Genomic DNA, 15169 nt, shown 5'->3' with positions numbered 1-15169 from the left:
GCTTTGATGTTGTACATTAAATTGGCAGCCTCGTCAGTGGCAAGAGCAGGTTCCTCCCTCCTCGGACGGCGGACGGTGGGGTGCGTCGCAACCAAACTTCCGCCTTGCCTGCGCGCCTGTTCGCCCTGCTGCCTGCCTTCCCCAGCTAGGTACAAGGGGCTCTCGGCCAACTGACAGCGCCCGATTGACCTGCTGTTTTCCTTCCAGCAGCCGGATTCTTGGTTCTTGCCACATGATCCCCGCCAGTATCGCCTGCTCAGCTCCTCGTCTGTTTTGCTTGAGGCATCCCAAGTTTTTGCCCAAGAATACTCGCCAACGCCGTCGGGAATTAATCATTCCGCAAGGTAGTAATGGCCGCCGCTCGAACCCAACAAAAGCTTAAAAAGTAACCATTGTCGTGTCAGCTTAAGACAAAACCTCCCACACTCCCACGTTTCCAGCCTGCTAGTGTGCGCCACCGTTGACGCTAACTAACAAATTGGTACCGTAGGAATACTGAAGAAAACTCGGGTAGTCAATTCATCATTAAGCAAACAGCCTTGCCTGAGAGGGCTGGCACAACCAACTGCGTGCTCAGCTCAGCACTTATACCTACCCCTATATTCCATCCACCTGGCAATATCTCGCCGTTCCTCCTCATTTCCTGACACGCGAGATAATTTTGTTGGTTGGATAATCATTCGACTCCTTCAATGGCCGGCGCCACGTCGAGCCGACTGCAGTCTCCAGCCTCCTCGTCTCCTACGTGCCACGACATGAGGCATTAGTTAGTCACCGCCTAAGTATACATACATACATACATACATATGTGACGGATGGCTCGCTTCAGCATCACTCCTTAATTGGTGCCACCGAATTTCAACCCGCCGCGATCCTTCCGTTTGTACCATCTCGGTCAATTTCCAACCAACTCGCTTGCCTATGAAATGCACTGATGTCGCGAGTCAGCCAGCGCCTTTTACCTGGCCTTGCTGCCGCGCAAAAGCAGAGAAAAAACTTGATGCGCCACTGGCCTCTATTCCCACAGACTCGGCCCACCGCGGACTGATAACATTGGGGCTTTCTTGGTTCGACTAGGACAAATTCAACGCCGAGCGCTGGGGTGCATGACGCTAATCATCACTATGCGGGCGCAGGCTTTTTTTTTACCCCAGTTGCCCAGCCCAGCCCAGCAAGAATCTTGAGCACGGCCCATCACCCACCATCCATAGCGCCCAGAGCTGTGAGGCCAACGATAACGGCCATGGCCACTCTCCGGCATTGCCCTTTCTTGTGGCGTAAAAACGAATAGCCATCTGTAGATTACCGAGTACAGTGCAACGGCGGTTACACAGGGACCACTCATAAATATCCTATGGGCACTGCCGTGATATCTGCAAAATACCGCTCCGTCCCCGAGTAGCAATCAGTTGTTACCTCGTGAGCACGTACTCACCTGCCCAGCACACAGACACCCCTTGCTGTTAACTGTGTATCCGTACCGCATCGTATCCTGGTCAGAAGCTGCATCTGCATACCGATTACCCGCGACCAGCCAGCCTTCTATTGGAGCAGAAAACACCCTGCCTGTTGCTTTTATTAGCGCTCTGCCCGTGTCACGCGGGCCTACAAAGTGCTTGCGCTCTTTTTTTTTCTCAACTTCTTACCGCTACTTTGCCAATATGCCTTTTCACTCTGTTACAATGCATTCATCACTCTATCCCTAATAACCGCATGCCTACATATGTACAAATCCCTCCTCTGCAGAGCCTCCTCGATGGTGTGCCTGATTGTCTTAGACAAACACCATCGGCGAATTTTTGGACGCGCCTCTGATTCACCCACCCACACTGTCTAATATACATTCCGAGAATGAGACATGAAACATCTCTCACGTAATTCGTAGGAATCCTCCGTATTGTTTTAAACATGCGATTTTAATTTCAAACCTGAAATCCTACTATTTACTTTTTTTTGAGATATTGGCGGCCATAAGCCTAGGGAGAGCCTCGATTGCCTCCTTGAAGCATAAGATAATCCGCATAATGTCGTGAAGTATATTACTCAACTTCGCTTCCATCGGCGAGCCCCCTACTACACTAGCTGTAGCTTCTCTACCACGGTCTTGACGCTTCCCTTGTCCGCCTTTCCCCAGTCCACGCCCAGAAGAACATCTGCACTACCACCCTTGCCCTCTCCGCTTCCATCCATCAGCCCCCAAAGCTCATCGACGACAGCCATGCGCACCCTCGGCCACGGGTGGTAGAACAGCGCCGCAAGCCTCCTGCGCGCCTCCGCCGGCCCCCCATCTCCCTCCTTGCCTTCCTCTGCCACAACGCAGCCATACACCCTCACGCAAGCGAGGATCTTGCGCACGTTGCCCGTCTTGTAGCCCGCCTTCTGCGTCTGCAGGCACAGCCCGCGCAGGCCAACGCCCCCTGACCGCCGCAGCGGCAGGCCCGTGTGGAAGAGGTACGCGAGCACCTCGAGCGTCGGCACGACGACGCGGTCCTCGGCGCGATACTCGGCGAGGTTGCGGACGAGCGCGCCGCACGCCTGCTGCAAGTGCTCGGGGCGCGCCTGGCAGAAGGCGGTGAGTGCCGCCCGGCTGGTCACGACGAGGTCCTCCTGGCCTGTGTCGGCGGAGGTGACGAGGCCGGCCATGAGCTGCGACGTCCAGGAGTCCGGGTCCGCGGTGGCGGTGGCCGCGACGGAGGGGAGAAGCTTGCCGTGTGAGAGGAGCTCGAGCAACGTCGTAAAATACTGCTGCGATGACGTCGACAGGTCATTCAAACTACTTGTCTCACTGAAGGCCTAGATGTTAGCAAAGGGGTTGAAATAGTGGAGAGAGCAACGGTACCTTTCTTGCATCGTCAGGGACAGCGCCAACTGCGCTTCTGGTCGGACCTTGTCCAGCTTCTCAGCCGACAGGCGCAGCGTGCTGTAGAACAGCTTCCTCACCGACTGCACCACCCACTCCTCCTCCCCGGTCGTCTCACCAATCTCGGCCCACAGCACCTGGACGGCCTTGAGCGCCTGCACGCGCACCTGCGAGCCGACGTCTCCGCGCGCGTTGGTCGTATAGTCGTTCAGGCCGTCGGCCAGGAGCGGCAGGAACGCGAGTGGCTTGCTGCGCAGCACCTGCGTCCGCGTCAGGCTCTGCAGCAGGGACACGCGCGTTTCCACCTGTCGGTCGGCGATCCAGCGCGCGACAAAGGCCTCGCTCACCACGTCGTCCCACTCGGCGTGGTGTGATGTCGCCTCCGCGAGCGGCTGCGCCATGGCCAGCGCGTGAAAGTAGCCCTGGCCGATAATGGTCGCGCGGCTCGCCGGGCGGTGCTGCACGAGCTTGGCCCATTCAAGCAGTCGCCGGGTACGGTCCTCATCGGTCGAGAGCACCAGCAGTAGCAAGGCCGTGGTGGAGGCGGCCTCGACGGTCTCGGGCTCCGGAAAATCGAGCCACGCGGTGATAAGGTCGGCAAGCTTCTCGACAAACAGCACCAGGACAGGATTTCGCGGCACGTGCTTGCGCACAGCGTTGAGAAAATCGACGACATACGTGCCGGAACACCTGGGCGACAGGAACTCTGCTCCAGGTTCAACTTTGTCCTCAAACCCGTTGTAACCTATTAACACTTGTAGGAGGGGGGTAGCAGACACAGCGACTCGACTCGCCGCCTCCGCGATAAGCTCCGGCCGTCTGTAAGTCGTTTCGTGGCAATCTTGTAGGACATGACAAACCGCCGTGACTGCTGCCGTGGCCGTGTGAATACTGGCTGCACCAGAATTTTGAAACCCTGAGAACTGATCCAGAATAGAGGCAAGGCACAGAAGTAAACCATGACGCTCTTCGACCTGCCTTGTTGCCAAGCCTTCAAGTCTAGTCAGTACCATTTTCAATGACATTTCGAAGCGCCCAACATCTTCCTGTGTCGAGTGTTCTCGCATGACCGTAGTTAGAGCGCCAAACGCCACGCCAGAGTCTCTCCGAGATGGGGCATCCATGTCGCCGACGCCGCGCCAGCCCAGAATCCCGTGAAGGAGAGAATCGCCGTACTGGCTGGCAAGCCGCGTCGCGCTCAACACCACTTGTCTAACGGCTCTAGACCGCCGAGCGACCGCGTGGTAGTCGACACTCTGCACCACCGCAATGCCTTGCTCGACCGTGTCCGGGTGGCGGCCGATGAGCTCTTGCAGGGCGGCTGAGGCGCCGCGGCGGATGTTGCCAAAGGGGTCAAGGCAGGCGGCCGTCACCAGCTCGGTCGCGAGCACCTGCAGGATGGAGCTGTCGGGCGGGTGCGCCTTGGCCGCGAATACGGAGCGCGTGGGCACAGCGAGCAGTTCGGCGGTGGCGTAGCGGCGGGCTATGGCCCAGACGCCAAAGCAGGCGGCGTCGCGCACGTTGGCGCCGACGCTGGTGCCAGCTAGAGAACGCTGTTCAAACGATAGGCCGAGGAGCAGGGCGTGGATAATGTCGGATAGCTGATTCGCTGGGGGTGATCGTTGGTAAAGAAGATGGGAGAGAGTGAGGACGAGTCCGTGCCACTCTAGATGATTGACGGCCGATAAATCACGTACAGGCCGGCCACCCTTTTTAATTTCGTCCTTGTTCCATAGTACATTACGGTTGAGTGACTCAAGAACAGCCTCGACTACCTGGGACGCCATGTCCGGATCAAGTTTAAGCGTGATGACACTGAGTGACTTGCTCGCTGACATGCGCACAGGTGTGTCATTGTCAGATAGGCTTTCCAGCAGATATCCAATCGCCGTCTCGGTCATTTCCATGCTCTGCATGTCCTGACTACTCCTGCGCAGACTCGTCACGACCACCGACCGGATGACTTTGATGATCATCTTGCGTGCCAACGCCAGCGCATTAACAGCCTTGGACACGTCAGTGTCGTTGAATGTGAGGGCGTGTACGGCGTTGAAGACGGTCGACAGATGGGTATTCATGTCGGACGTCTCCGAGGACGACCGTAGGATGCCAGCGAGAAAAGAGAGAATGCCGAGGTAAAAATAAGCTGGGCGCGGCGCGGCACCATCTTGCGGTCGCAGGGACACGACAGCCCAGTCGACCAGACTGTCCAGCACGCCCAGCGCCTGCATGTCCCTGCGCATCGCCAGCCGCACGAGCAGCGCCTTGGCGGCGTCACGCTCCCTGCTGGCCGTGGCGAGGTACTTGACGGCCAGCGGCAGGATCCGCAGCGTGATGCCGGGCAGAGTCTCCCGCAGGCGCAGGCCCTCGACGCGAGGGGCGGCGTCCTCCTCAAACTCGACCGAGGAGATGGTGGCAAGGTCAAACGGCGCGAAGAGGAGATGCGAAAGCCACAGCAGCACAATGTACCTCTGCTCCCAGGCCCAGCCCCGGGCAGGCGTGGCGGACAGCGAGTCGCTGGGATCAAGATGAGTCGAATCTGCGGCGGCGGCGGCTGCTTGCAGCTCCGCCTCTTCGATAGAGGACAGCAGCAGCTCGAGGTACTTGGCCTCGGCGTTCAGGAAGCGCACAATGACCTTTTCGCCGCGCACCTTGCAGAAGGTGTAGAGGATCTTGGCGATGGCGAAGGCGACGGGCACCAGGGCCTTGGAGCGGGCACCGCCATCGCGCCGCGCGGCGGTGCGGCGCGGGGTGGTCAGGTCCTCCAGGTAAGATTGGGCCAGGAACGGGATCCATTTGGGGAGATGCGGATCGAGCAGCTGGGGAAGCTCTTGGAAGTTGTCAATGACCTGTGTCAAAGAGATGATAGTAGTCAGCCAGGGCATATCAAGAAAGGGGCAGGGCAAGGTGGGGGGGAGGTGCCGTCACATCCATATTACCCGGATGGCTTGGTAATGAAAACTTACGTCGCATGTCGCCGCAAATGCTTCTCGGGCGCGGACAAAGGACCTGACTCTCGTGCCACCGCTGCCGTCCGGCTTGCGGATATGAGTGACGAGCGCCTTGTCGAGGTCGGCAAGGAGGTCTGTCGAGATCTTCTGGAGCTTGTTGTCCAGGTCCTCGTCTGCAGCGTTCATCTTGGGGGGTTACTTTCTGTGTTATGGAAGCCCAGGGGGCTTTTGATGGAACAATGCGTCGGCTGGGGTGTGCCCGGGGCGGGCTGGCGAGCCCGTTTGAGTGAGCAAGGCAGCAGGATTACGAGCGATCTCCTGGCTTCGCACCGTGTTTTCCGGAAAACAACAACTGCAACCTATTCTCGAGGAAGCCCTCAGTACGAAAACCTTTTATCGTTTCTCTGGAACCCTCACGGTTCTCGCGAGTTGGTTCTTGGGATGAGTGCTTGAGAGGCATGGTGGAGTTGAGGCCAAGAAAACGAACGGTGTGGCCAGTGCGAGTGAGTCGGCGATCCACTTTGTGAAGGATGCAAGGTACAGGGTAAGTTGCGATGTGGGAACAGGCAAAGCCAGCTTGCTCATGCAGGTGTTGTAGCAAAAAAAAAACCATTATGTTCTTTACATGGAGCAAATTATGCGAAAAATATGAGCGTATGCAAAAGTCACAATAAATCTTTAACTGTCTGTGTTCAAGTCAATACAGATTCCCGATGGCCATCGTCTTGACTGTTCCTGACGCGTGTAGATATCCTTGGACTAGAGAGCAAAGTCATCTACATTATTCCGCATCAACACCACAAGGATAGCCGCTTTGTCATCATCAGTAGCAAACACAAAATTGGCCGAGGATCAGATGCTGGCGGCGGCGATGCTCGTGTCGTCGGGGAGGGCGCGACATGGCGTTGTGGCGCTCGTAGCGGCCGAACGCCGACGCCGCCGCCGCCGCCGACGCCGCCGGCAGCCCCCCCCCCTTTTCAGAGACGGAGATGCGCCTCCTGCGGCAACTCGACGCTGTGTCGCTGCAGTCCTGTAAGCCGCCGGAGCCGGTTAAAGTGAAGTTGTTCCCTGTTTAATTTAGTTGCTGCTAGATGTTGATCACTTTCCTAGTTGCCATTGAGTTTCCGACTGCCACGCGAGCCGGTTCTATCCCTGACGTATTACCATCGAGCTACATAATGCGATGGCGTAACAGGCGTTATCTCCACGCGCCGATCTCTCGTTCCCGGTCGCAATCGTGGGGGACCCCAGAGAAACGTTTCCCGTATGTGATACCCATATGTTGACGTGTAAGCCATCGGTCGAATTTGTCATGGGATTGTATCAAGATAGGTGAATCAACCAACTGCCGACCCGTCGAATAGATAGCAGCCAGGAAGGAGCATTTGGGTAGTTGACCAGTCAGAAGATTCCATAGCGCGGGTTTGTCATTTACAGCCGGTAATGGAAATAATGTAGTTGCCTAATACTAACACTACTCTTCGTACTAGCCTCCGCCTGACGTTGAAGTTGCAATTTCGACTTGTAACAGTAACGGACTTCGCCATAACAGCAACCTTGATCAATAATTAGATTGCCTTGCTTAGTAGGCAGATAGATAGTACTGTACTCTCGGTTATACTAATTCTTCTAGTTGAAATTTACGTAAATTGGCATTATTCAGTAGAGGCAAGATGCGTCAGGAGACTTCGGCAAATGTGATTTCAAGGAGTAGGAGTACCGTCAGTTCCTGTACGTGACTTGTATATAAAGCACCTTGGACCGACGTTCGTTGATACCTGCATTCATCATTCGACTTAAATCACAAAACACTTCTTCAACCGAATTATCAGATATTCTTGGTCTTTTCAACATGAAGTTCAATTCTGCCCTAGCCGTGGCTGGCGCAATTGCCAACTCCGTGGGTGTTGCAGCCCATCCGTCTGGAGCTAGTACTGTCACCAACACCCACTGGTCCGGCGCTGTCTTGAGCAGCCAGGGGGTCACCAACGTCCAGGGAAGTGTCGTTGTCCCCAACATTTCCGGACAGTCCTCGGATGACTCGGTGGCCATCTGGGTTGGCATTGACGGCGCCGGCGGTGGCACCTGCGGAAACACCCTCATGCAGGCCGGCCTTCTTGTCTACGGCGATGGAACCATCAAGCGTAAGTGGCTTACCGCCCACTAAAACTGCTACACGGACAAGCATAAACTGATCGTGACTGCCAATAGCCTGGTATGAGTGGTGGCAGCACGAGGAGATCCAGTTCTTCAACCAAGACTGGGATGTCCAGGCCGGAGACACCGTCTTCATGCAGGTTCAAGCAAACTCCACGTTGACTGGCGTCACGTACCTCACAAACCAGAGAACCGGCCAGACGCTCACTCACCAATTCGAATCCAGCGAGTCCCCCGGTGCTCTTTGCGAGGCCTACGCTGACTGGGTTGTTGAAGCTATTAGCTTTGAAACCAACAACTATGCTACTCTGCCAGCCTTTGGCACCATCACCATCACCGACACTCAGGCAACCACCAATGGTGGCAGTGCTACTGCCGACAGCGCTGAGATCTGGAACATGGGAGGCTGGGAAAACAACGTTGTCAACTGCAAGCATGCCGGAAGTGGTGCCGTCTCCTGCACTCGTGGATAAGTCACTTCTCTAAGTGATGGGGATGTACTGCATCGCATTATCTAGGCCACAGTGTATAGATCTAGGCCACAGTGTATATATCTAGGCCACAGTGTAGAGATCTGGGCCACAGTGTACATTAATGTGTCTAGAGCCTAGATAGTTTAGAATCCAAGATTTGCAGATGACTCAGGCACTCAGTTTCATCGATACAGCCTACCTTGTCTGGTAACATGAGCACCCAAGCACCCAAGATGTGTGGGTTAACATGAATAATAATAAGACTACTAACACAATAACCTCTGCTACAATAGCTATAAAAAGATCTGCATACAAAGATGAGGCTCAAGCGAAGCCGCTGTGGCACAAACGAATCATTCAGACACTTGAATGTCCGCCGTTTATGCCGCACCAATTGCTGCAACCAACGCGTCCAGGGCACTGCTTTGTGTATGGCTGGTTGCATCATAGTACGGGCCAGCCCACGCAACACCAAGCTTGTTCGAGCTCTCCTCTCGATCCTTTTTCCAAATAGCATTTGCGTTTGTAAGAATAAAAGATCGAAACTGGGCATCAGGAGAAACCTTGTGCAGGTATCCCAAGTTCCGAATGAAGATTCCCTTGAATTGCTGTCCATCCGCACCACACCGACCCTCTGTGTATTCGCAGCCGCCATATTCCACCAGGACACCATCCTTGTTGGAGAGTTTATTAATGGCCGCCTTGGCAATCTTGGTGGCTTCGCCGAGTAGAGTTCTATTGCCAGTTGCATGGAACAATTGGACGAGGCCGCCGAGGATGACGCCCTGGTTGTAGGTCCAAGTCTGTTGACCGTTGTTGTTGCATTTATCGTCCAAGCCGTCGTTGATGAGATTCTCCGAGTTGATCATGCCGCTGTTGGAGAACCAGGTCCATTGGTCGTTGGCTATCTTCAGATAACTTGACTGGCCAGGAAGGTCGTAGTTTGCGAGCGACGCGGCGACAGAGAGGTAGAGTTCGTTTGCGATTGCATTGACATACTTTCGCTCTTTGCTCCAGTAGATGCCGCCACAAGGAGTACCGGCACCAGTCTGCATATCCTTGAAAACGGCCACGGCGGCCTGCAAGTACTTGTCTTCCTGGGTGACGTCGTAAGCACGAATGAGGGCAAGAGCCCACCAACCTTCATCGTCGTAAAATTCGTTGAGAAAGTCGGTGAAGCCGCGCTTGGTGAGCGAACCGTCCCGCTTCGAGCCACAGGCGCCGGAGCCATTGATGCAGTATTGGGATTTCATCATGCCACCCTTGGCAAAGTTCATAAACTTGGCCGTCTGAACGGTGACGTGCTGGGCTTTGTCGAAGGTGTTTGCGATGATGTGGTAGGGGTTGGTTCCTTGCGAAACGGCCGGGCTCGAAAGAACAAAGTCGCCAATAGTGGTGAGGGCATTGCCACTGTTCCACCAGCCGCCCCATAAGCCAGTGTCGTTTTGGTACCAGTTTTTGTTTAAACTGTTGACGCCGTCTTTGGTCTTGTAAGCATACATGAGGGAGCCGGAGAGCGAATCGGTAGATGCGTCGCTGACAGGGACAGCAGAGGCATGCGTTGCAAGAGCCAGGAGGAGGCTCGCGGCCCAAGACGACGAGCACGGCATGATGCTGCTCGTTGTGACAGAGAGGGACTAAACAGAAGCCCCGGCGGATGGGTAAATAAGCGATAAGTAGGCAGATGGCAGCCGTGTCATGGGCTCCGGAATGTGTCAACAGGAGTGCGAGACAGAAGGGAGAGACAGGCTCATTCAAGGCGGGGGTGCATCATGCATAGATATTTGGCAGCTGCAATCGGTGCAGGGTGGAGAGACGGGTGAGACTTCCCTGAGCAACAAGTATCGTATCGGTGACAACGGGAAGAAGCAAGTCGTCCTTGTCTCTCGTCTGGTGACTCAAACCCTGCACCGGCCAGTTGGTGGTTGCCAAGCGTCACGGGATGGGGGATGGGTGCAGAGCCCAGAGCGCATCATCGGGCTCATTGTCTGCGTTTGTAGATCAAAGGGTGTGCGGCGCTTATTATTACCTGTGCCAATCACTGATCAACAAAACAACAACGGATACAAGACAACTGTCTGTGAGACATGCGAGGCAAGTCCAGGCCAGTTGGGGCATGGCGGGGAGGGGATGAGCGAGGCTCTGGCGTCCGGCCCGTTCTTGGTGTGAAGCTGGTTGACCGATCTCAAGCTCTTATCACTCAAGCTTATTATTATTACCGAGCCGAGTACCTACATAGATAGGTCGGCAAGACGTTTATGTGGCACTAAGTTAGGTCGTACCCGCACAGACAGCCACCCAGTCCGTACTGATGTCATCAGGTCAGAGGTACTGTAGGTATCTGTTGAGCTCTTTTTGACATGGTAAAGTTAAACGCGCAACAAGATGGTTTGACAAGGGCTGATGCTGCCATTGTCCTCCCGAACCAAGGCAGATGCCAACTGCTGGCCCAGTAGGTACCTAATAATAGAAAGACGGGCGGCTAGGTACATACATGGTACCTACGTACATACATAGGTACTGAGAATTGAAAGGTTGCCCAACGCCGAAGCCCAAGCCCGCTAGGTTGGTTGGTACCTGGTACTGTACATACATATGTACATAGTTGAGAGGCACCTTCTGTACAGTGAGGCAGACTGCCCATACATAACACGGTAGCACCCGCTGTCTGGCACATGGATGCAGGCGGTGGGTTGGATCGGTGTGTTGTCACTCAATTTTTGGGGAAACACACCAGTTTTCGTAGAGAACTACTCAAATCAGTAAATTAAAGCTCCCTCACGTGTGTCGCCCGGGCATACGATGCAACGCTGTGACGCAATGCACTGTACCGCTATCCTCTGCTGTAACTAGTGGTTGTTCGCTGTTATTTGTTATGGCCAGTGCCCATATCATTGCCAGCGTCACTTTACGTAGTACCATTGCGTCCATATGGAACGCCGCGCCTGGTGTGACAGAAAACACCACAGGCGGGGGTTTTTTTTTTTTTGGTTCCGTTCTTTGTTTCTTTATTTCTTCATTCAAGGCCACGGTGCCCGGTCTGATAAGAGGCAATCAGCGGCCATCGGATGCCATAGCTCTGCTCTCTCTTGCCCAGACCACAAGCGTTGATCCAGGGGGAAGAAAGATACCACAGGTCTCTGACGCTGATGTCGGGTTCGTCGCAGACCTTTGAAAAATATGCCCAAGCAGTCCAATAATTTGGATAGCTACTTGGACACAGATACGTGGCGTCGCAGCTCAACGGCAAGGAGTGAGATCAACACAAGCTTGCCCGACGACGCAAAGTATATGGCTGCAACTCCTTTCACCGGCATCAAAGCAACTCTTCTGACTTGGTCGCTCACGCATCTCGCCGCTGTCCCGAAATCTGCCGGGATTTGTCTTCAAAATGATGAGAGAAAAGGCCGTGTATCTGGTGCTTCACGCGAGACAACCCAAGGTCTCGGGTCGAAAGTGCGAGTCTGTTGGTCAGTCTGGTACCAAGCCAGAGAAGCGCAGTCATCTCCATCTATCCAACCGCCGACAGACAGTCAGCCCTGGTCATCACCCGTGGCCGTCACCATCGGCGCATGACGACACTCGGTGTCGAGCCACATTAGTACCGGGCCCGGGCCGGCTAGTCGGGGAGCGTAGTGCTGAGCCGGCGTCGAGCAGAGACAGTTGTTTGCTATTTTCTCATCGGCTCTGGCTTGGCTTCAAGGTTAGAGTCGTAGTGGTAGTCGGAGTGGATTGGACACGCGATTGAAGCGAAAGGGGAGCAGCTCCAGTGCCGATCTTCTAGCTCTGACCATGGCAGAAAATGTTATTAGTGGCGTCAACGGTTCACCGGGTCCCTCGGAGATGTAACGGTGAGAGGTGCATTGCATTGAGCTGAGGAGGTGAACAATTTCCATCATGGCCGCGAGACGGAAGCTTGAAGACTTGGCGACGATCAAGGCGGCCCCACATCTGCCTCAGATTTCACACTTTCCAAGTCGTCGCCTCCTCACCAGCTTCAACTGAACCACCAAGCCGTTAACCCGCCTTCCGAATTGCCAGCAAGCAATCGCTGATGATTGCTGTGTATCCACTCGAGGCTCTCTGTCCTTTCCCCCCCCTCGCTTCTAGAACCCTCCTCTTTGCTGGCTATTCTTAGATTTGAGACACCGGCGGCGTGATCACCAAAGCGGAAAGTGGCTGGCCCCAAACACTCCAGCAACAAAAATAACCAACGCGCCCTCTTCTCTCAACAATCCATTGAATCGTGACCGCGCGCTCCCTACTATCTCTTATTTCCATCTGTCGCTCTCATATATGCTTGCGTCGCCTGGCGCGCCATAGGGCGATACGCGGGGTTTCGCGCCAGACCGCCAACCAACGAACGAACCAACCCACAACACACGATGCCGACCTATCTCTGCCACGGCTTTCGTTGGCACCGCCGCGACCTGCGAGTCTTCGTCATTCTCAACGACCTGGAGGATGCCGCCCCCGACTGGGTCATCGGCGAGACCACGGCGACCCTGATCCTCGACCACTTCACCAAGATCTTCGACTTCTTGCCCGTCATCTCCGATGATGAGGCCGAGGCGGCCTCGTATCCCTGGAACGGCGTACACCCGACGGCCGCCGCGCTACACCACGATGACAACTTCTCGCAGCCCCCGGCGCGGGTCCCCGTGGCCCACGACCCCGTGCTGCAGTACACCTGGTCGCCGGTGAAGCTCCTCGAGGAGTACGACCCGGACGAGACGGTCAGCCCCGCCCGACCCTACGCGTACGTCGCCGACCACGTCGTCCGCGTCGACCTCGGCGCCGACGTACTCGCCGAGATGGCCGCCTACGACAAGGCGAGCAAGGCCGGCCACCACGACTGGTTCGCGACGCTGCGCGACAACCTGCAAAAGGACTCCGCCATTGGCTGGTACGTGGTGGTGTGCAGCGACGTCGAGCGCGACTACCCGGCCAGCGACGACGGCGAGATAATCTCCGAGGCGGGAGACGCGCGAGCGTCGCAAGGCGAGATGCCGCTGCGGCCCGCGACGACGATGACGACGCAGTCGAGACAACGAGAGTCGTCTGCGACGACCAGCAGCGCCCAGGACTCGCAAGACCAATCAAAGGGGCCAGCGGCCCAAGACTACGCGCACATCAAGCCGCCGCCGATCCCCGATGATGAAAATGCGCAAGGGGCCGGTCCTGGCTTCGCTCGGCGGCCGTCGCTGCGGCATCGCCTGTCCAAGCATGGCCTGCGCCGCTTGTTTAGCAAAAAGGACGACCAGCCCCAGGAGCAGGTCAGGTGATGAGATGAACCATCAATTACATGCTTTCAAGGTGTAGTGGTGATTTTGATTCCCATGATGCGCAAAGGGTCAAAGAAAAGAGTAAGCATGGAGAAGTGTGCTTGTCACGGCCTCTGCCGATTTTGGAGAGAGCTGAGCGGGCGGAGCTGTTACTATTTAACGTGCTACGTGTAACGATATATGTGTCTAATTTTCATTGCCTTTGTTTTTTTTTTTTTTTCTTTTTTAGGTTTGAACAGCCAACGTTATTTTGATACAAACTTGTTCCGCGCATGAGCTGGTTCAAATCCTTCGGTTGAAGTCTGTCACACTTGGCGTTGAGGCTGATGATGCTGTGAAACACGCGGCTACTTCTTCGGGCTTCGTGTCGGCACATCGCATCTAAGTGAACTTGATGATGCGGCAATCGGGAAGCAACAAGACGTAAGTAAACACAGACTGTCAAGAAAAAGGTCATAACATAGGCAAGGACTCAAAGGTGAATCTGGTTGGTGCTAGCGTGGAAGTCATGATACTTACGCTCTCCACCCGTTGGAGGGCCCAGATAGATCTACAGATGAGATGCAATTCTTAGCATCATTTATTAATGCCAAGACCAACAATCAACCTCACATAAAACTCTAGCGTGATTAATAAAAAATAAGGAGGCATACCAGAGAGATCTTTCGGATCGGCAACCGATCTCGTCACGTGTGGAGATTCACTGAGTTCGATTCTGTGTCTATCCCTCGAGGGAGGGTTGGCAACGCTAACCTGACATCTCATCAACGCCTCTGACACCGCGTCGTTTGGCCGGCTCCCACGCCAATGGCCTTTGCAACCTCTATCATTACAGCTATATCCTAAACAACATCGATTTCCTGCCCAACGATACTGCGATTCTGCGAACAACACCAGCTCCCGACCGAGGTTCGTCTCCGGACCCTTGTCGCCCCTCAGCTCAGGGGCAGACGGACCGAAACGCCCGCCCACGTCAGAGCTGTGGTGCCGAGACGAAAGATGGCTACGCTGCGGCCCGGCGAGGCCTCGCCATCCTTTGCGCAAACCGGAGCCGAGCTCGATCTCGACGACAGCGACAGCGACGACGACAACCTGTTCAACCTCGACGACTACGATGAGGACGAGGAGGCCGTGGACCTGCGGTCCGAGGTTGCCGGTGCCGGTGCCGGCGCCGAGGCGCACGAGATGCACGGCCTGCGCGGCGGCGACCGTCCGGGCAGCTCACGGAGCGAAGCAGCAGCAGAGGCGTCCTCGTCGGCGCGGCGCAAACACCGCAGGACGACGACGAGGCGCGGCAGCGGCAACACGGTGGCCAGCTACGAGCTGTACACCCCAGACGAGGAGGCAGCCGTGCGACGCAAGTTCGACCGCCGACTGGTGCTCTTCGTCTCATTCCTCTTCCTGCTGAGCTTCGTCGACCGATCCAGTACGTTCATCGCCCCC

The 15169-nt window shown here is 55.6% G+C and overlaps 5 protein-coding genes across 5 annotated transcripts in view; 3 read left to right on the top strand and 2 right to left on the bottom strand.

The window, feature by feature from the left end:
* Window positions 1–2073: 2073 nt before the first annotated feature.
* On the bottom strand, window positions 2074–5997 carry ISF_03342 (small nuclear ribonucleoprotein; the record flags this gene model as incomplete). Its single annotated transcript, XM_018846948.1, has 3 exons — window positions 2074–2785; window positions 2840–5709; window positions 5827–5997. The coding sequence occupies 3 exons, from the start codon at window positions 5995–5997 to the stop codon at window positions 2074–2076; spliced, it is 3753 nt and encodes a 1250-aa protein (XP_018705837.1).
* A 1666-nt stretch (window positions 5998–7663) lies between these two features.
* ISF_03341 (Concanavalin A-like lectin/glucanase) lies at window positions 7664–8441 on the top strand (the record flags this gene model as incomplete). Its single annotated transcript, XM_018846947.1, has 2 exons — window positions 7664–7955; window positions 8023–8441. 2 exons carry the CDS (start codon window positions 7664–7666, stop codon window positions 8439–8441), a joined length of 711 nt encoding a protein of 236 aa, XP_018705836.1.
* A 380-nt stretch (window positions 8442–8821) lies between these two features.
* Window positions 8822–10051, bottom strand: ISF_03340 (Glycoside hydrolase, family 76; the record flags this gene model as incomplete). The annotated part of the gene is made up of 1 exon (XM_018846946.1): window positions 8822–10051. One exon carries the CDS (start codon window positions 10049–10051, stop codon window positions 8822–8824), a length of 1230 nt encoding a protein of 409 aa, XP_018705835.1.
* Window positions 10052–12826: 2775 nt separating this feature from the next.
* Window positions 12827–13726, top strand: ISF_03339 (hypothetical protein; the record flags this gene model as incomplete). The annotated part of the gene is made up of 1 exon (XM_018846945.1): window positions 12827–13726. One exon carries the CDS (start codon window positions 12827–12829, stop codon window positions 13724–13726), a length of 900 nt encoding a protein of 299 aa, XP_018705834.1.
* A 999-nt stretch (window positions 13727–14725) lies between these two features.
* ISF_03338 (Major facilitator superfamily domain, general substrate transporter) overlaps window positions 14726–15169 on the top strand; it is a gene marked incomplete at both ends in the record, with an annotated part of 1853 nt that continues 1409 nt past the window's right edge. The window contains one exon of the mRNA XM_018846944.1: window positions 14726–15152. Within this exon, the coding sequence (XP_018705833.1) occupies window positions 14726–15152 (427 nt within the window). The remainder of the gene's footprint in view (window positions 15153–15169) is intronic.

The sequence above is a fragment of the Cordyceps fumosorosea genome (assembly GCF_001636725.1).
Source record: "Cordyceps fumosorosea ARSEF 2679 chromosome Unknown scaffold_6, whole genome shotgun sequence".
Lineage (NCBI taxonomy): Eukaryota > Fungi > Ascomycota > Sordariomycetes > Hypocreales > Cordycipitaceae > Cordyceps > Cordyceps fumosorosea.
The sequence above is the reverse complement of the archived record's forward strand: the minus strand, read 5'-3'. Positions and strand labels throughout refer to the sequence as shown.